The sequence below is a fragment of the Colletotrichum gloeosporioides genome (genome assembly GCF_011800055.1).
Source record: "Colletotrichum gloeosporioides strain Lc1 chromosome Unknown consensus_32, whole genome shotgun sequence".
Classification (NCBI taxonomy): domain Eukaryota; kingdom Fungi; phylum Ascomycota; class Sordariomycetes; order Glomerellales; family Glomerellaceae; genus Colletotrichum; species Colletotrichum gloeosporioides.
Window position 1 is genome coordinate 138,200 of NW_025544677.1, and position 17,745 is coordinate 155,944.

Sequence of the window (17,745 nt, forward strand, 5' to 3'; positions counted from 1 at the left end):
TGGACTCCCTCACTATCACTCATAATCAAGTCAATTGCAAACGATCAACACGACTGTGAAAAGTACCCTTTCCAAAGAGAGTCAAACGCCAAATGCTTGAAGCCCGGTTTGTAGTGACCTGGAATGACGCGATTGCGAGGCTGACTAATATCATTGAAGCTTACGGAATCACAGAAGTCAGTGAAGCTTCCACCAGTGACTGAGGACACGACTCCGCACGAGGGGTCGCGATACAAGAATCCCGCTTGGCCCTTGGCGAAAGCTAGGAGCTGTTCCCTGCAGAAACTTTACCAGCAACCCATATATTCGAACAAACAAAGATGGATCTCATGATATGCGGCACCTGCGGCGTCCAATTCGACAGCCACGCCGTGAAGTCATGCAAGATCTGCGACGACCCGCGCCAATACGTCGCTGAAGACGGGTGAGACTCTTGATGCTACGAGTCAGTCTTCTATTCCAAGCTGACAATGCACAAAAGCCAATGGTTCACCACCCTCCGCGAGCTCCAAGACTCCAAAAAGTACACAAACACCTTCACCAAGGACAAATTCAACTCCGCCGTCGTCGCGATCCGCACTGAGCCCCAGCTCGCCATCGGCCAGCGCGCCTTCCTGCTCCGCTCGCCCGGCGGCAACATCCTCTGGGACTGCATCACGTACATCGACGCCGACACGGTGCGGCGCGTCAAGGCGCTCGGCGGCCTCGACGCCATCGTCATCTCGCACCCGCACTACTTCTCGACCGCGCTGCACTGGGCCGAGGCCTTCGGGTGCAAGGTGTACGTGTCGGCCGAGGACGGCGAGTGGCTGACGCGCCGCGGCAAGGCGCACGAGCTGTGGGAGGCGAAGACGATGGAGTTTGTCGGCGGGGAGTTTCTGGTCGTCAAGGTGGGCGGGCATTTTCCCGGCAGCTCGGTGTTGTTGTGGAAGAGCGAGAAGAAGCTGTTTGTGGCGGACTCGGTGATGGTGGTGCCCAGTGGTGTGTATCATGTTGATCGGCCGAAGGGGACGGCGAGCTTTGCGTTTATGTGGTCTTATCCGAATATGGTGAGTGAAACTCAAGGGATACGATTTGCAGATCAGTGGCTAATGGGGGTTGTATGCAGATTCCACTCTCGCCTGATGATGTGTATGGCGTATGGAAGGCGGTTTCTGCGCTGGATTTTGAGGATGCGCATAGTGCGTTTCCCGGCCGCGATGCGAGGGGTGGCGCGAAGAAGCGGCTGCTGGAGAGTGCGCAGTTGTGTGTGAAATTCATGGGATACGCAAATCACGCCATTCACTCTGAGAAAATCTGAGAAAGACGGTAGTAGAACTGGTGCCGTGTTGATGAATCTATCATTCATGGCCATCTAGCAACCTTGTGCGGCAACACAGACTTATTCAGTTGTTGGCGCAGAAGCAGTAGTCATCTATGAGAACACAAGACAAAATGAGCATGCAAAGTTTCATTCAATTTCATGACTTGGGGTATTCCTCGGATATCTTGACCTCATTATTCCATCCACCCAGCAGCGCCTCTAAAATCCACCAGTGCCTTCCAATCTCTTAATCGCCCCAACCAAGCCCTTCGCCCAGCTGAACCGCCCAGGATCAACTCCCGTCGCGCCATCCGCCTCCTTCCCGTTCTCATCCCTCCAAACGCCATCTTCCCTGTTCAGCGCTCCATATCGGTGCGTGTTTTGGTTCCGCCTCAGACCGTCAATCCACACCTTGCACACGTCGCGGCTCTCAAGCATGATGTTGACCTCTTGGCTGTGGAACCAACTCTGAGTGTCCTGGTTGCCAGATCCAACGATGGCGATAGACTCATCCACGATCATGAGTTTGACGTGGCATGAGCGCTTCTTCTTCTCTGCGATGATGGGCTGCGTCTGGTCTTTGCCGATATACCAGAAGTAGTGGAGGTGCTCTCGCCCTTGAGGTGAGAGCTTCTCGTACATGTGGGCGGCGACCATCTCGTTGTGACCTCCTTGCATCGGCAGTAACTCGCCCTGAATTTGTGTCAGCAGTGATCATAGAGTCCAACATACGTCTTCGCAACTTACAGCATCGTTATAGCCAAGACAAACATACGCAAATACATCAACCCCGCGCTCGCACGCCTCAATCATAGCCGGCACCAGCGGCTCCGCATTCAACGTCGGTGTCTGGATAAACACATTCTTCTCCGCATTGCGCAGCGCCGACAACCACGCCGCGTTCTGCGGGTTGCCCACCGACTTGTGGTTCGGCGGCCCGTACGGCGGCCTGTTGACGAGCGCGATCGGGAACGGCTCGTGCGTCGGGTGCGGGATGTACGGCGTCATCTCGTCGGCCGGGTCGCACTCGGGAGCAGTGGCCTTGAAGTCCTTGTTGATGGTGTGGTTGAGATGGCGGCTGACGGCCTGCATTTGCGACTCGTTGGGTTTCGCTGAGACGGCTGCTTGCACGCGGGCGACCTCGCCGGCGATGTCGGCGTCGTAGTGCGGGTCTTCGTGGGTGTGTTCGGGTAGAGAGCCGTTTGCGATTGCTTCTGGAGTAGGGGCGGTTTGTGAGACTGAGTGCCCATTCTGAGTGTCTTGAATCCGGGGGTTCGTGGTCGATCCGCTGGGACCGTTGGCCTCGCTAGGTGTGAGGATCTGGTCGGCGCCGGGGCCGTATGCAGCAGCACGCTGGGGAATCCGGGCCGGGTCAAGCACAACTCTGTGCCCCTTCAACGTTCCTTCGGGGGTGAAGATGGAGTCATGGCTGAGTCCAAAGCTGCCCAGCTCCCCGAGCGCAGCCGGTGTATCTCTAGTCGGCAGAGGCGGATCAAGCTTCTTGTGCCAAGTAAGCAGCGCCATGTCATACAGACTATCAACAATCGGCCCCTCCACATGAACCATCATCTCCAGGTTATCGTTATCCTGGATATTGTTGCTCTGCACCACGCCAATCTTGCGGTCCACGACCATGAACTTGGAGTGGAACGTGCCGAGCATGGGGTCGTGGTAGTTCATCACCTCCAAGTCGATGTTCGGAATCTCCGCCTTCGACGGCAGCCCGACGGCCTTGCCCGTGTACTCCTTCTCGGGGACGATGTAGTGCGGCTCGAACAGCTGCTTCGGGCTGCCGCGGTCGTAGAGCACCTTCATCGTGAGCCGGGTGCCGCGCTCGCCGGCGCGGCGGGAGGCTTCCTTCATGGCGTTGGTGATGTACTTTGACGCGGCGCCGTTTTGCCAGAAATTGGTTGCGAGGATGACTTCTTTGTCTGCTCGCACGATGAGGTTGGACATGTGCCTTACGATGTCGGGGATGCTGGTGGTTGGTGAGCTCATGATTTTAGTCAATTGGGTCAGGGGGACTTACACGGAGAGGATGGTAAGTGGGGCGACGCCGCTGCTGCCGAGCAAGGGTGGACTCGCCATCCCATGAGCGGGGTTGTCGTTGAGTGTGCATAGAGCATCGTGATACAACTTTTCATTGTTAGCGACGAACATTTTGAGATGACGATTGTTTTAAATACTTACCCTCAAAAATAACCTGCTTGGCCTCGTCGTTCCCCATTTCCCACACTTGAACGCCACCTCGAGCTCATCGTCGCTCACCTCTCCTTGCCCAATATCTCTGATATCCTTTGGCTCATGTGAATTGCTCTTGTAATGGGTAGCCAGCTTCTTCCACGCATGGCCAGGCTGCAGCGTGGGATCCTCAGCAAGAAACCCAGAGACGGTGTTGCTCGACGCGCAGAAGCTGGCGAGCGGCTCGCTCAGCGTGTGCGCATTCTGATACTCGGACTTCGTCCGTGCGTGAGGCATCGTAGATGGATCAGAGGAAGAAGGAGAAGTTGCCTTTTGGTCGGGGACTCTTGGGACTGAATAGGCACTGTAGGGGAATTGAAACACGGTCTGGTAGAGGACGTTGCCAAGCTTTGGCAGGCCGGTCTGGCCCGGGGAAGACATGTTTGCAGTTATACCTCAAAAGAACAGCAGCTCTCAGTATGTCACCATCAGACGCCAGCAAGAGTCAGTTGAATGGGTGTGGAGAAGGATTGCTTCGCCCAGAGATGCGTCGTCGTCAGTGAAGGCGAGAAGATGGCCGTTCTAGGCGTTATGTACGTAGGTGCCGTGAGAGCCGTGCGGCCCACGGGTGATGATGTAAGACGAGTCAAGGTTTGACCAGACCACTGCCAACTAAAAATGTGGCCATCTGCGTCACTCCCCCCAACTTCCCCCAACTTCCCAACTTGCCCCAAGACCGAGCTCAAGCAGACGTGCCGCGCATCCGATACACTAGCTGGCGAGGCCGTGCCGGCAGCCCGTGGCAAGGCGTGTTCCGAAGGGGGCTTGTAGGCATCGGTGCAGCCACAATTTGCAACAAGTTGCAGCAGCGAGGAACGCGATTGCTCCGCGGGGGCTGGTGGTGATTGATGGCGCACGGCACTCGGCCCATGAAATGCGCACTCCAGCAGTGTTGCTGTGATGGTACTCTTTGGTCGCATCCGAAACCAGGACATGATCCCTGCGAGGGAGAATCCAGCCCGGCTGTCGCTGCCGGTCTTGCTCGTGGGAATGACGCACGACAACTCTAAAACAGAGACAAAGATGAAAGCTCGCCGTGGAGTTTAAATTAGCTAAACGCTTGCCCGAATTGATTTGCCGCGCAGTGCACTGTCGTCGGCCCGGTGCGATGGCCTGTGGCCCCGTTTTACAGCGCATTTCCGTCTTCGGCGTCTCCGAGCTGCTGGCCCCGTCAGAAGCCGCCAAGGTTCCACACCTCCGGCGCCGGCCAGGGCAGGCTCGGTCCAGATACAATCGGGATGGCAAGCCACAAGCTCGGGACACATCCTGGTCGCCGATGTTTTGCTCCGGGGATGCGGCGGGAAATTCGGGCGATTGCATGAAGCCGATGGCTCTGGACCTCAATCTCGTTACATTGCAAGAATCGGCTTCTCTCGAGGGCAAACTGCCCTCCTTCATCAGTCTTCAGAACAACGACGACTGGATACACAAGTAAGAACCTTAGTCTAACCACTGTCTCTAAAGCGGACAGTAATGCGGCCATTCCTTTCCAGCCTACTCAGTCACTCTTTTCTTCATCATCTGTGCCACGATACCGAGGCCGACGCACAACTCTTTCGATCAGCAAAGAGCAATTCGGCGCATTTCTCGCGAAAATGCATAGGTATAGTAGACTTTCAAAACATTGACAATTTGAACGCAAGTGTTCCAGCGAGAATGATCGTGTAATATTCCCGAGGTTTGAGGTCCTCGGAAAATTTACCGGATCTGGCCAGCTCGGCACCGTTGCCCACCCAGCTGTCAAAATCATGGGTACCATGGTAATGGATCTACCCGCTCGCGCTCCCGAAATCCAAACTGAGCCCTATGAGAGCAGCTATCAGATGTTCGTATAAGACGTTCGTATGACACGTATGACGGGCAACATATCCGCCGGGATAGGCTCCGCCGGAATGCTCCGCTATCATTCTCGCAAAGACTTCCGCCGCGAAGGTTACCTTTTGATCGCAGGTTGGCTTACTCAGGGTGTAAGTATCGTGACAGAGCTGTATTGGAAACTTCATAACTTCGGTGCAAAGACCCCCTCGACCTTTTCATCTTATATCCCCACGATCATTAACTTTCGAATAAACCTCATTGATTTGAAATAGTAAGTACAGCAGCCATCACCCAAGCCTGTTCACCCAACCTGGTTTTCAAATCCAACAACCACAGCATCTTACACCAACACCAGCACAACATGTCTCGCCTCGCCTCAAAAGTCTGCATAGTAACAGGCTCCTCCTCCGGCCTCGGCCGCGCCATAGCTCTAACCTACGCCGCCGAGGGCGCCCACCTCGTCTGCGCAGACCTGCAGCCCACAGCCCGCGCCGAGGTCGAGTCCGAAGGCCTCGCCAACACGGACGATCTCATCCGCCAAAACGGCGGCAGGGCCATCTTCGTCAAGACCGACATGACAAAACCAGACCACGTCCAGAATCTAGTCACAAAATGGGTCACGGAGTTTGGCAGACTCGACGTGTAAGTTCACCCCTCCCACCACTCAACCCACAGTCACCTCACCAACATCCCCAAAAGCCTCGTCAACAACGCCGGCATCTCCCTCGAAGCAGGCCGCCCGCCCCTGGGCATCCACGAAACCCTGCTCGAAACCTGGGACCTCACAATGTCCGTCAACGCCAGATCCGTCTTCCTCGGCTGCAAATGCGCCATCGCGCAAATGCTCACGCAGCCGCTGCTCCCCTCCGGCGACCGCGGCTGGATCGTGAACATCTCGTCCATCTTCGGCCTCGTCGGCAGGCGGCACAATACTTCGTACGCGGCGTCCAAGGGCGCCGTGTCGAATCTGACGAGGCAGATTGCGATGGACTATGCGGAGGCAAGGATCCATTGCAATGCAATTTGTCCGGGGTGTAAGTGCTCTCTGCTTTGTGCGATTCAAGTGAGGTGACTGACGAGCAGTAGATGTCAGGACTGCGATTTTCGTGAACACGGTCAAGACGCTTCATAGCCCGGAGGCGATTGCTGCGCAACACCCGTTCCATGGCGTGGGTACGCCGGAGGATATTGTTGGCGCGGCTGTGTTTCTGGCGAGTGACGATGCGAGATGGATTACGGGGATTTGTATGCCTGTCGACGGAGGCTACACCGCGCAGTAGACGAGGTTTTAAGGTATCTCACTCAATGACGGGTATGATACAGCATATCGATGAAGACTTTTGGCATTCGCCGTCTAAAAATATCGCACTCTGAACCCTCTATTCCTCCCGTGAGCGTCCCTGATTCTCAATCGCCCACAGCTCGCCAAACCGGCTCCCCGCCGTCTCCACAAGCTTCCTCGGGCTACCAGTCTCCACAACCCGCCCCTTATCCATTACAATAACCGCATCGAAAAAGTCCATCACCATATCCAGCCGGTGCGAGACCATGACGATCGTGTACCGCCCAAACTCCTCCTTGATGATCTCCTGCATCAGCCGGTCCGTCGCGTGGTCGACGCTCGAGCTGACCTCGTCCAGTAGCAAAATACCCCCGCTGCGCCGCTTGGAGCGCGCGTCCTTGACGCGGCGGCGCAGGATGGCGCGCCCGAGGCTGAAGAGCTGCTTCTGCCCCGCCGAGAGGCTGTCGGCGGTCATGCCCTCGTGCAGGCCGCCGCGCTCCTCGACGAAGGTGGACAGCTGGACGATGCGCAGGACGGAGAGGCATTCTGCGTCTGTGGAGGCGTCGAAGGGGTCGAGGTTGGATTTGATGGTTGTGCCGTCCGGGAGGAAGACGGCGTCTTGGGGGACGGCGATGATGCGTCGGCGAAGGGTGGCGCGGTCGATGCGGTGGAAGGGGGTGTTGTCCATTTCGATGTTTTGTGAACAACTTGGGAGGGGGTCGAGGAGTCTCAAGAGGAGGAGAATGAGGGAGGATTTGCCGCTAAGTTGTGTTAGTGGATGAGGAGTGAGATGAGGATAAATTGACTTGCCTTCCTGTGCGGCCGCAGAGCGCGACCTTTTGACCCGGTTGGATGGAGAAGGTGAGATCTTTGAGGGCTAGGCTTGGTGGGGTGCTAGCACCATCGAGAGACTTCTCTTGGTCATTGCTATGATTTCACGTCAGCTTGAATCGAGACAAGTATGCGGTTAGCGTACCTGTACGACGCTGAGACGCCTTTGAGCTCGATGCTGCCATTCTCCGGCCACTCCTCGGGCGGCTGGATGTCCTCTCCCTCGAGACTCTCAGGCTTGACCCTTTCAGAAAACGTCTTGATACGAGCGACGGCGCCAATGGAGGTTTCAAGCTGGGTGTAGAACCGAATAAGGTAGGCAATGGTCTCGCCCCACGACATGAGCGTGACCAGGGAAGCGCCAGTGAAGCCAGAGTTTGCCCTCAGTTGAGTAGCCAGGGCGACGAGAACGACGGCAATGCACGCGACCATGAGATGCATTGCCACAACAAGCCACTGTTGAATCATCGCGAGGAGGTACGCAGGACGTTGGGAGGTGTCGAGGAGGTACTGGTTGTGTGTAATATCCCTGCCTGTCCAACCAAAAGCACGGATCGTGGCAACACCCTTGATGGTGTCGAGAAAGTGAGTGCTAGACTTGGTCAGCATATGAGATAGTCAAAAGTGAGGGATGTACTGACTAAAGTGGGCTCTTGGACTCTAGATCCAGTAGACGAAGCTGCCGCGAGGTCCTCAGGTAGAACTTTTGAATGATCCAGCAAAGCCCGATGACGAATGGGTAGCTGATGGACATGTAGGGCGACGCGACCGCAATGACTGCCCCCATCGCTACTGCATCAAAGCCGGAAATGACGGCGTTGAGAAGGGCGTTTGGCAGCTCGTTGTCGATAAGGGTCATATCCTGTGAGAAGAGGTTGGTGACGACGCCAGAGTCCGTGTTGGTAAAGAAGCTGAGGGGGGCGTGGATGACAGTGTGCAGGGCCTGCTGATGGAGGATCGTGCCTGAGGAGGAGGTCATCCAGATAATTTGGGCCACACCGGCGACCAAGAGCGACAGAAGCTGCAGGACCTTAAAGAAGCCAAACAACCCAGCGTAGTAGGCGCTGCTCTTGTGAAGGGTGTCTTCCGTCCAGAACTTCATCCAGATCGTGGGGAAAGTGTTCCAGAGAGAGTAGAAGGCGCAGCCTACAACAAAAATGGTGACGGCGTAAAGATTGAGACTTCTAAAGTAGTGGACATAGACCTTAAAGTCTCCGGTCTGTCTCGACTTCTCCATCAACTCTGCAGCGACACCCAGCGGACGCTTGGGTTTCGAGGCCGCCCCTGCTTTTTCATGACCGGCGGGAATATCGCTGGAGACGGACTCCGTGTCCGAGTCCGTAGCGGTGACACCCAGGCTGGCGACGTACTTTTTGTCTTTCATCAGATCCGAGAATGTTCCCTCTTCGACCAGTGTGCCGTCTGCACCAAGAGCAATGATATGGTCGGCCAGGGGAAGGTACTTGATGGCATGCGTGCACAGAACGACCGTGGCTCGGCGACGGCGTATGATGCCCTCCGGTCCAAAAACCCGGCGGAAAACTTCGCCGGCGGTGTCGTTGTCGAGCCCGCTGAGGATGTCGTCGAAGATCATCAGGTCGCAATTGAGGTAAAGAGCACGCGCAAGGGAGACGCGCTGCTTCTGCCCGCCACTGAGCATGATGCCGTTGCTTCCAATCTTGGTGTCGTCGCCGTAGGGAAGGAGCAGAAGATCAGTCTGCAGCATACACGCTTCAATAATCTCGTCATATCTCGCTTGGTTGAATGTGGAATAGCCGACGATGTTATCCTTAACGGATCCATTGGAGAGGAACGGAGTTTGCTCGCAGTACCCGATGGCTGCGTTACGCGAGGGCACGGAGACGAGGCCACTGCTATGCGGCACCTCTCCGAGGAGAACTTTGCAGAGGGTGGACTTGCCAGATGCCACGGAGCCGACGACAATGGTAAGCTGAGATGACGGGATCGTGGCTGTGATGTCGCGGAGGACCATCTTGTCCGAAGTCCACCCAAAGCTGCCGTCCACGATGTAGATGGACGGTGTCGCACCCTTGCTGTCGGAGCTCTGCCGTCTTTCCTTGGCAATGGGGCTCAAAGGGATGCCCTCCGTGTCGTCTGCAAATGTGGTGTCCCCGGACGATCGGTCTATCGACGGACGCGAAGACTGGCGGAAGTCAACACGAGAGTCCGCCTCGAGGAACTTCTGGATGCGATCGAGACAGGTGAAGCCGGCAACGACGGCAGGGACCATCTGGAAAAGCTGACCTAGGGGTGCATTGAGAAGAACCAAGAACGAGAATGATGTGAAGATTGTGGTCGTGTCCAAGCGCGAGGCGGCAAAGGCAAAGGTGATTGCGGGGGAAATCATGTTGGGTGCGAGCGCCGCGAGAGCAGTGATGATGAGCATCCATCGGAACTGGGTACCGTAGTGGATCTCTTCGACACGCATCTTCTGGACGAAATCGGCGACAGGCGATGTGATGCCCGAGATACGCAAGTACTTCATGTTGGAAATGACGTTGGCGGTGAGACCGACGCGTTTCTGGATCTGGGCCATCCATCGAGCCTGGCGCTCACCGGTCACTTGGGCGACCAGGACCGTCACACCCGTGCAGACCAGAATGACGACAATAGGCGCGAGGAACGAGATACCCAGCTGGCGCTCCAACAGCCAGCAGCCGAGGGCGACTTCAATAAGATTAGCCCAGAATTCATGGAGCCCGTAGAAGCCGCGGATGATGCGCTCGGTGTCGGTGCTCATCAGCGTCACGGCGGCAGCATCCCCCGTAGCGGTGATGTCAGCCTCGGTCGTCTTCTTGTAGATGACTGCCGACAAGCAACCGCGCGACATGTACAGGGACCGCTGTGAGAAGTAGTTGTACAGCGCAGTTGATACGGCAATGCCGGTGTAGATCATGGCAGCAGCACCGATGAGGCCATACCCAGTGCTCTTCGGCGCCTCGGGGTCTTGCAGGTACTCGAGCAGGGTCTGGATGAAGAAGGGCTGGCTGAAGTTGAATCCGATCAATGCGATTCTCGGGGCGACTGGGAGAAGCAGCGGGACTGCAAGGGCCTTGCCGAGAGCCCGCGCAAGACCATATTTCTTGCCGCGATAGGTGCCTTTCTCCAGCTCCTGGTCTAGGGTGATTTGCATCGTCTCGGCTATCATGCCTTGGTCGAGGGAATACAAGTCGCGGACCGAGAGGACGTTGCGGTATCCGTGAAGGAAAAGGCGATTGAGCCACCAGTAGACTCCAAGACTAAAAAGGCCGCTCGTCTCCTCGGGACTGTGCTCGCTCGCCGTCCACCGAATCCATCGCGTCTTTCTCTGTGCCTCGATGAGGAGGATCACAATCTTCACAGCCAGCGACGCGGTGAAGAGCCTAGCGAAGAGTTGGGTGGAGAACGTCCTAGCCATCAACCAGGAAGTTCGAGTTTGAGCGATGTCAAATAGGATCTGGAGAAACACGTAGGCTGTCAACAGAATCGACGGCCTCGGGGCTCTGGAGTGCTCGGCGTAAGACAGGCCGAGCATGAATAAGGCTGCGACAAAAGCGAGAGCTGACGCTGACACAGCGAAGCCGTCAACGCGCGAGCCATTGTTTGTTGTCTGGAGAATGAGCAGCACAAATTGAAGCGTCGCAAATACTGTAATCGCTGCCTAGGTATCCATCAAATTAGATTCTCGCATACTTCATCACATCATTCAACACGCACCAGTTTGATCGCCTGAATGCTTTTGGCGCCCACGATCCGCGGTTTCCTAGCCAGGTACGCGATGCGGGGTAATGACAGGGCAGCAAAAACGGCTGCAGGAATGATGGCTAGGAATATCCTCTCAAATCGGAGAGTGAAGTCGAAGTTGCCTCGACATCCTTGGACGCCGGGCCCAAGGGAGTCGTCGTTGAGACATCTCGAGCTCATGGTGGGGTGTACCACGGCGTAACGGCCGCTAATGTAACTCTACCACGACCGTGCCGGGCTCGTGGATTCAGGGTCCAAGTCTGATTTGAACTCGCGGCTATGAAGGAGGGCGAGGTGACTTGGCTAAGTAATTAATAGCAAAGGACAGTCTGACTTGGACCAAAGGAACGGAGCCAGCCACGGAGGGGGCTTGTCAGATAAGCTTAATATTGATATCGGCGAGGATGGTACTGAGGATGACGGTGCTCGTTGACTCACGTATGCGAGTGCAAGGAAGGGACCCGGGGGCGGAGGAACCGGCGGGACGAATCTCACGCGCGGTCTGTAACACCATGTTGACGACGCCTGATAAACGGCGACATAAGTCCCTTGGATTGCGTCTGGCTGTGCCGCTTGGCTGAGCCTCCCGGCTGCGCTTGTCCGGGCTGCAGAACTGTGGCGTTGTGTCCATTCGGAGTCGCAACGAAGACGCGCAATGCTGGACACAGTAATTTTGCTGGAACCAGAGCTCTTGGCAAGGGTACGCTGACGGAGCTCACAGGTCCAGACGTTGGCTCGAAATTCTCCCCGAGTGGTTCGGCCGCGAGTCCGGCTTTTCGCTGCCAACTGCAATTGATTGTGGTCCGGGATGAGTACCAACATAAGCGCGAGGACAGGATAGGCAGGTCGTTGGCCATGGATTTGGCGAGTTGGAGAAGACGCTTCGGCGGGGTAGCATGGGAATGCTTGCTGAGTCGAATGAGATCGGAGCGGTTCCGCTGATTAGGCAAACCGATGCGCCAGGATAGGAGTGTCGTTGGCGCCGGGGCCCGTGATAGCACGCAATGCGTCGAGAGGTGTTAGGCGGTTGAAAGCTTCGAGGGATCTCTTGGACCACTCGACAAAACTCCTTCAACTCGTCGACAAAACTCAATTTCCTGTGACCGAGAACAATAGACCCAGCGCGTCCCGGTGCCTCTGTTGGAATGTTCTTCCGCCATCATCCATCCCTAGTCGCCTAACACCGGAACTTCTGACCAGGGTGATTGCGGCCGTCGCGGTGGCTCTGGAGGGGCCGAAAGAAGGCAGCGACATACCCACTTCGCCGGAGTCTCCATGTCAGTCGGGTAATCTTCACGCCGTGTATGACCGGCGACCAGTTGTGACGAGCGAGTGTCATCGCTGACGAAGCTGACCCATTCGATAAAAAGAATGGGAGTCACACATGGTCGTGATGGGCAAGCGGTGAAGGTCGACGCGTCTTCTCAGTGCGTCGGGTGGTTCTCTGGAAACGAAACTGCTGACGAGGCAGCAACGCAAATCGTTAGGCGAATCCCGATCGACGTTGAATTAGGACCCAAAGGGCTGGTATTCGGTAACCCAGTCCGCATTCTTCATGTTTCAATGGACGCTTCTAAACGACTTCCACGGGCTGGTTGGTCTTGTCTGTTGGGCCATTTTCAGTTAATCGAGGTGGAAAGCGCGGGTGATTGCGGACGATGAACAGTGGCCGGGAATTATCCGGAGCAGCTGCTGTGTTACATAAGCAGCATCGACAGCACCGCCACAGCTATCCCACATCAGCCTTGAATCTTTTTCGGTCAGCCACACCCAATCTTTCCCCACGTCCAACACGAAAATGGAGAGACCAAGTCCCTCGAACCATCACCCCGCACGTCACAGTGCTGTCAGCTGCAATCAGCTGGTCCATGTACAGCGCTACCTTTCCCTGCAGACTCCGTCCTAGCAGGAGGCACTGGGCACAGTGACAAGGCCCCGACCTTGGAAGTCTGGTGGCCCATATTGTGTCATTCTCCGGCCGGCACCGCTGTCGGAGTGGACGAACGGGGACACGCTGCCACGCTGCCACCAGCCGCCAAGCGTCCGCCGTCAGACGATGCATGACAACCCGAGGCCGAGGCAGACACACGTCCAAAGCCAAGCATACCTGTTGGGCCGAGCTGATCTTTGCGTTACGTTTTGAAGGTGGACTGATTTTTTGAATCTGGACCTCAGCTTTTTTTAAAAAGGAAGCGGGAAACAGACAGTCGAAAAGCTTCCCCGACAGTTCTACACGCCAAAGCAAAACCACCGAGAGCCACCACATCAGTCATTCATCCGTACACCACGTCCGGGCGTTGATTCATCCCAGCTGCTAGGTTGGAAGGATTACGACCCCCGCTATCGTTGCGAACCAGACCGAGGACATCGTCAAAGACGCAGGAAGAAAGGAAGAATTCGCACACACGACAGGCCGGCCATCAAAGAAGCCTGATTCGACAAAGAGGAACATCACTACTGGAAACCGCCAACTCGAAGGACAGCAACGAGCACATCCGCCCACCATGTGCATCGTCCTCCTCACCACCGCCCACCCGGACTACGCCCTCATCGTCGTCGACAACCGCGATGAGTTCATCCTCCGTCCCACCTCCCGGCCGCACTGGTGGACCCATCCCTCGGGCGCGGCCGTCCTCTCCGCCCGCGACCTCCAGCGCGAGGAGAAGGGCACCTGGCTCGGCATCACCAAGACCGGCCACCTCGCCGTGCTCACAAACTACCGCGAGACCGACCTCGGCGACGCCACCCACCCCATCCACGCCGCCCGCAGCCGCGGCGGCATGACCAACCACTGGCTCGGCTCCGACCCCGCTGAGCCCGCCCCGGCCTCCGTCGCCGACCTCGTCAAGGACGGCGGCGTCAAGGGCGTCGGCGGCTTCTCCATGGTCGCCGGCAAACTGAAGCGCAAGCGCGGCGAGGATGAGAAGCCCGCGCGCGCGCTCGAGGGGATCGCCATTGTGTCGAACCGCTGCGACCAGCTGGAGGACGTGCCGTGGATCGCGGAGACGCGGGGCGAGGTGTACGGGCTCAGCAACACGGTGTACAACGACCCCAAGCCGTGGCCGAAGGTGGAGCTCGGGAAAAGGCTCGTCAAGGAGGCCGTTCAAGAGGCGGTTGACAAGAATCTGGATGAGGAGGCCCTTGCCGAGCGCCTTTTTTCTGTCCTAGATACGGACACGCTGCCCAAGCATCCGGACATGAGCCTGGCGGATTACATCAAGGAGCTGAAGCAGAGCATCTTTGTGCCCGCCATTGGCGACGAGAGCCATCGCAAAGCGATGGCGGACGCGGTTGCGCGGGGACCGGGGCATTTTGCGACGGATGACCAGAAGGCAGCTGAGAGTCTCCAGCTGGGCGAGCGGCCTGACCCGCCGACGAAGCCTAACCTTGGATTCGAGGTAGGGCTGTACGGCACGCAGCGACAGACGGTCATTATGGTCGACTGGGACGGCAATGTGTCGTACCGGGAAAGAGCGTTGTGGGATGGCAACGGCAATCCCATCGAAAGGGGAAAGGGCGACGAAGTGTTCCGCTTCAAGATCGAGGGATGGGAGAGCTAGAGACGCGATCTAGAGAAGGATTCATCCAGAGTAGACGTTGCGTAGGCTGGTGCATGCAGTTGGGTGCTCTTGCCGTGCATCATGATGAGAAAGACCTGATGAGACGATATTTATGAAGAGCAGTCACGTTCTGACGATGCAATGCGAAGTTACCTGAACGCAAAGACCGACTATCCGTCCCCTGCACAGGTGACCTTCCTGTATTCTGAGTGAGTTTGAAGTTATACTTGAGTAGAGGACACTGCCATCCAGTTCCTTAAGTGGTCTAGTAGTAAGACGTTGAAGTGCGTGGCAAAATATACCTTAAGTAAAAAGAAGAGAAAACAGAGAGAAAAGGACAGAAATGAAAGGAGAATAGGAGTGGGTAGTAACAGTAACAACAACCTAACAGAGCCTGAGACGGCAAAAATAGACGATGGCGGACGATAGCAAGGACGACGAAGGACGATAGCAAGGACGACGAAGGACGATAGAAAAGGCAGAAATGATGATAACAGAGACGATGGGCGACGACGAGGGACGACGGCAGAGGCAACAGAGACGACAGCGAACAATAGTCGATATAGTTGCTATATCGCGGGCTATCGGAGCAGGTGATCGCAGCCCCTTCAATTGAGAATATAGATAATAGATATAGAAGGCACTTAGACGCGCGATGTCCGTTGTTGTTGACCATCACGAAAGTTCCTGCCGTGTGAGGCAGATGCGCATGCGCACCTTCCACTCATCATCCATACCTTCCTTCCTTCAATGGCAGAAGCTGCGACCAAAGAGCAGATTAATCGTCATCGTCCGTGCCTTCGGCGTATAAGGTGCCTTACGACGCAGTCAAATCATCCAACGACATCGAAACATCAGAGCACCTTTTCATCTGAAGCTCAACTTCACAGATCCCACGGCCCAATTCACCCAGCCCACCGCGCGTCTTGTCGGTTCGCCCACCCGAGCACTTTCTGCGGCCCGTCTGAAGGAGCCTTTTTCTTTTTTTTCCTTTTTTCCTTCTCGCGACTTTCTTTTACTTTGACAATGCCCCCCGCGAAACCCGGGTCCCTCGGCTTGGCTCTGCTCTCCCAAACCACGCGAGCCCTCTACACCCTCATCGCCAGCAGTCTCTACATCCCCCAGACCAACCTGCACCTCTGTTCAATTCTTGCCAGGACAGTCGCTGTTTGCTTTTCTATTTTTGCTTCTGCTTTCTTCCACGTCTGCCAGATCTGCAGCATTGCTGTGGAAGGCGCGCTGGCCACTTGGACCATTTCCCTTTGCATCTTTGTCTGGGCCGTCCCCTACGCCATCTTCCTTTCCGGCGTTTTCTCTGTCGCCGTTTTCGTCATCGTCCTGGAACAATGCGAGACCGTCTATCTAATTCTTCGTTCCTGCCTACGCGGAACCGAGGCTCCCGTCTCTCCGGGGGCGGCGTCGCCCGCCCGACAATCTCTGGCCCCGTTGGACCAGTCCGTCGCAATGACGGAGCTGACCTCCAACGAGCCGACGCCATCACCATCATCCACAGCATCAACGACGCAACCCAATCGCAGCCAGAACTCTCACAGCCGCAGCCGCGTACCAGTGTCATTCGGCAGTTCCATCGGCCAGGCCCTGCATCTCATCACCAAAAGGCTCCCCGTGGCAGTCGAATGCCCCGATCAACCCGAGGAAGAGCTCCCACCCCGGGCCCGGATGGAACCATGGAGAAATTTCAGCAGGAATTCGGAGGACGAGATGGATCTGAGCAGTTCAGCGAACCCCGTTTCTCGCCTGAAGCACTTCCTGGTCTCAACGATCGTCACGTTCTGGGAGAAATATCCCACACCAACACCGACTCCGCCCGCCTTCCCTTCAGTGCCTCGCATGGCCACTTTGGAGACCCCGGACGCCTCCCCAAGCCCTCATCGACAGGAAAAGCAACAGGATACACCGCTGCCTCCCATGCAAGACGACTCTCGGCAGGCTTCTCCCACGGCGGACCTCTCTCCAGCAACCCCACTGTCGCCAGTTTTGACGTCAACGCCCTCACCGGAGCGGCTGCTCGAAACGATGAGAATCAGCCGCCTCTGTCAAAGTCCGGAGAAGTCACATTCACCTCTTCGTCGGGAAGCAGCCCGTCGCTTGCTCCTAGCTCGGGAATCCAATCCAAGGTCAACTCCCGTCCTTCCAGCCGCGTAGAGAAGAAACGCATTCCAAAGTCACGGACCATGGCCGTCTTATCCAACCTCACGGCATCTCTTTCAAGGACGTCACTCACGAGCTTCACAAGTGACCGCAAGGCTTCTACAAGCAGATCGGTCTCCTCGCGCAAAGTCAGTGGCTCCTCAACTAGCACACTTAGCACTACGGACACATCCCGAGTCCCCACGCCCATGAGCGCTGAGGTCAACCCTCTCATCATCAATACTGCCCAGTCATCCCAGTACTGGGCAGGTCGCTTTCAGTCTCTCCACGATCGCTTTCACAACGACGATCTCCAGCCTCACTCTCTGGCAACCCTTGTCTCCGCCCACGCCTCGAGATCTACTGTTGTCCGCGACCAGCGAGCGGCTTACCAAAGCCGCGGCAATCTCCCTCTTAGCACGACTACCGCATTGGACCGCTACAGCACTACAGCCATTAGCAGGGAGGCCAAGGCTCTCGACGAGGAGGACAACCGCTGTCTGCGCGTCTTTTTGCATCTCGACTCGCTTTGCGCCACACCTGAGGCGCAGAAGAGCCTGCATGCCTGGCAGGAGATCTACGCGCGCCGCAACAACCGCGTAGCACTGCTGCCTCACGGCGTGAGCATGGACAAGGGGTTTGTGGCGAGAATTTTCGGCGGCGGACGACGCAGTATGGGCGCTCCTCGCCCCGAGAAGCAGGTTATCGAGGGGAAATACCGCACTGTAAAGCGTGTCAGTATGCTTTGAGGTTTACGTGGTTTGACATGAAGGATTATTAAAGTGCGACAACATGGATAGGCGTTTTTGTTTTGG

General features: G+C 56.5%; 5 protein-coding genes and 1 pseudogene across 6 annotated transcripts; 4 read left to right on the forward strand and 2 right to left on the reverse strand.

The window, feature by feature from the left end:
* Positions 1 to 161: 161 nt before the first annotated feature.
* Positions 162 to 1,300, forward strand: GCG54_00007074 (uncharacterized protein; the record flags this gene model as incomplete). The annotated part of the gene is made up of 4 exons (XM_045407063.1): positions 162 to 176; positions 267 to 424; positions 482 to 1,049; positions 1,109 to 1,300. Coding segments are annotated over 4 exons (933 nt in total), but the record flags the coding sequence as incomplete, so codon positions are not given.
* Positions 1,301 to 1,522: 222 nt separating this feature from the next.
* GCG54_00007075 (uncharacterized protein) lies at positions 1,523 to 3,925 on the reverse strand (the record flags this gene model as incomplete). Its single annotated transcript, XM_045407064.1, has 4 exons — positions 1,523 to 1,996; positions 2,051 to 3,281; positions 3,333 to 3,439; positions 3,494 to 3,925. 4 exons carry the CDS (start codon positions 3,923 to 3,925, stop codon positions 1,523 to 1,525), a joined length of 2,244 nt encoding a protein of 747 aa, XP_045265985.1.
* A 1,798-nt stretch (positions 3,926 to 5,723) lies between these two features.
* GCG54_00007076 (2-(R)-hydroxypropyl-CoM dehydrogenase) lies at positions 5,724 to 6,642 on the forward strand (the record flags this gene model as incomplete). The annotated part of the gene is made up of 3 exons (XM_045407065.1): positions 5,724 to 6,004; positions 6,038 to 6,396; positions 6,449 to 6,642. 3 exons carry the CDS (start codon positions 5,724 to 5,726, stop codon positions 6,640 to 6,642), a joined length of 834 nt encoding a protein of 277 aa, XP_045265986.1.
* Positions 6,643 to 6,741: 99 nt separating this feature from the next.
* GCG54_00007077 (ABC transporter FUM19) lies at positions 6,742 to 11,399 on the reverse strand (the record flags this gene model as incomplete). The annotated part of the gene is made up of 5 exons (XM_045407066.1): positions 6,742 to 7,449; positions 7,481 to 7,571; positions 7,621 to 8,067; positions 8,117 to 11,136; positions 11,193 to 11,399. 5 exons carry the CDS (start codon positions 11,397 to 11,399, stop codon positions 6,742 to 6,744), a joined length of 4,473 nt encoding a protein of 1,490 aa, XP_045265987.1.
* A 2,324-nt stretch (positions 11,400 to 13,723) lies between these two features.
* On the forward strand, positions 13,724 to 14,779 carry GCG54_00007078 (uncharacterized protein; the record flags this gene model as incomplete). The annotated part of the gene is made up of 1 exon (XM_045407067.1): positions 13,724 to 14,779. The coding sequence occupies one exon, from the start codon at positions 13,724 to 13,726 to the stop codon at positions 14,777 to 14,779; it is 1,056 nt and encodes a 351-aa protein (XP_045265988.1).
* Positions 14,780 to 15,805: 1,026 nt separating this feature from the next.
* On the forward strand, positions 15,806 to 17,679 carry GCG54_00007079 (annotated as a pseudogene). Its single transcript has one exon. A coding segment is annotated over exon 1 (1,874 nt).
* Positions 17,680 to 17,745: the final 66 nt, after the last annotated feature.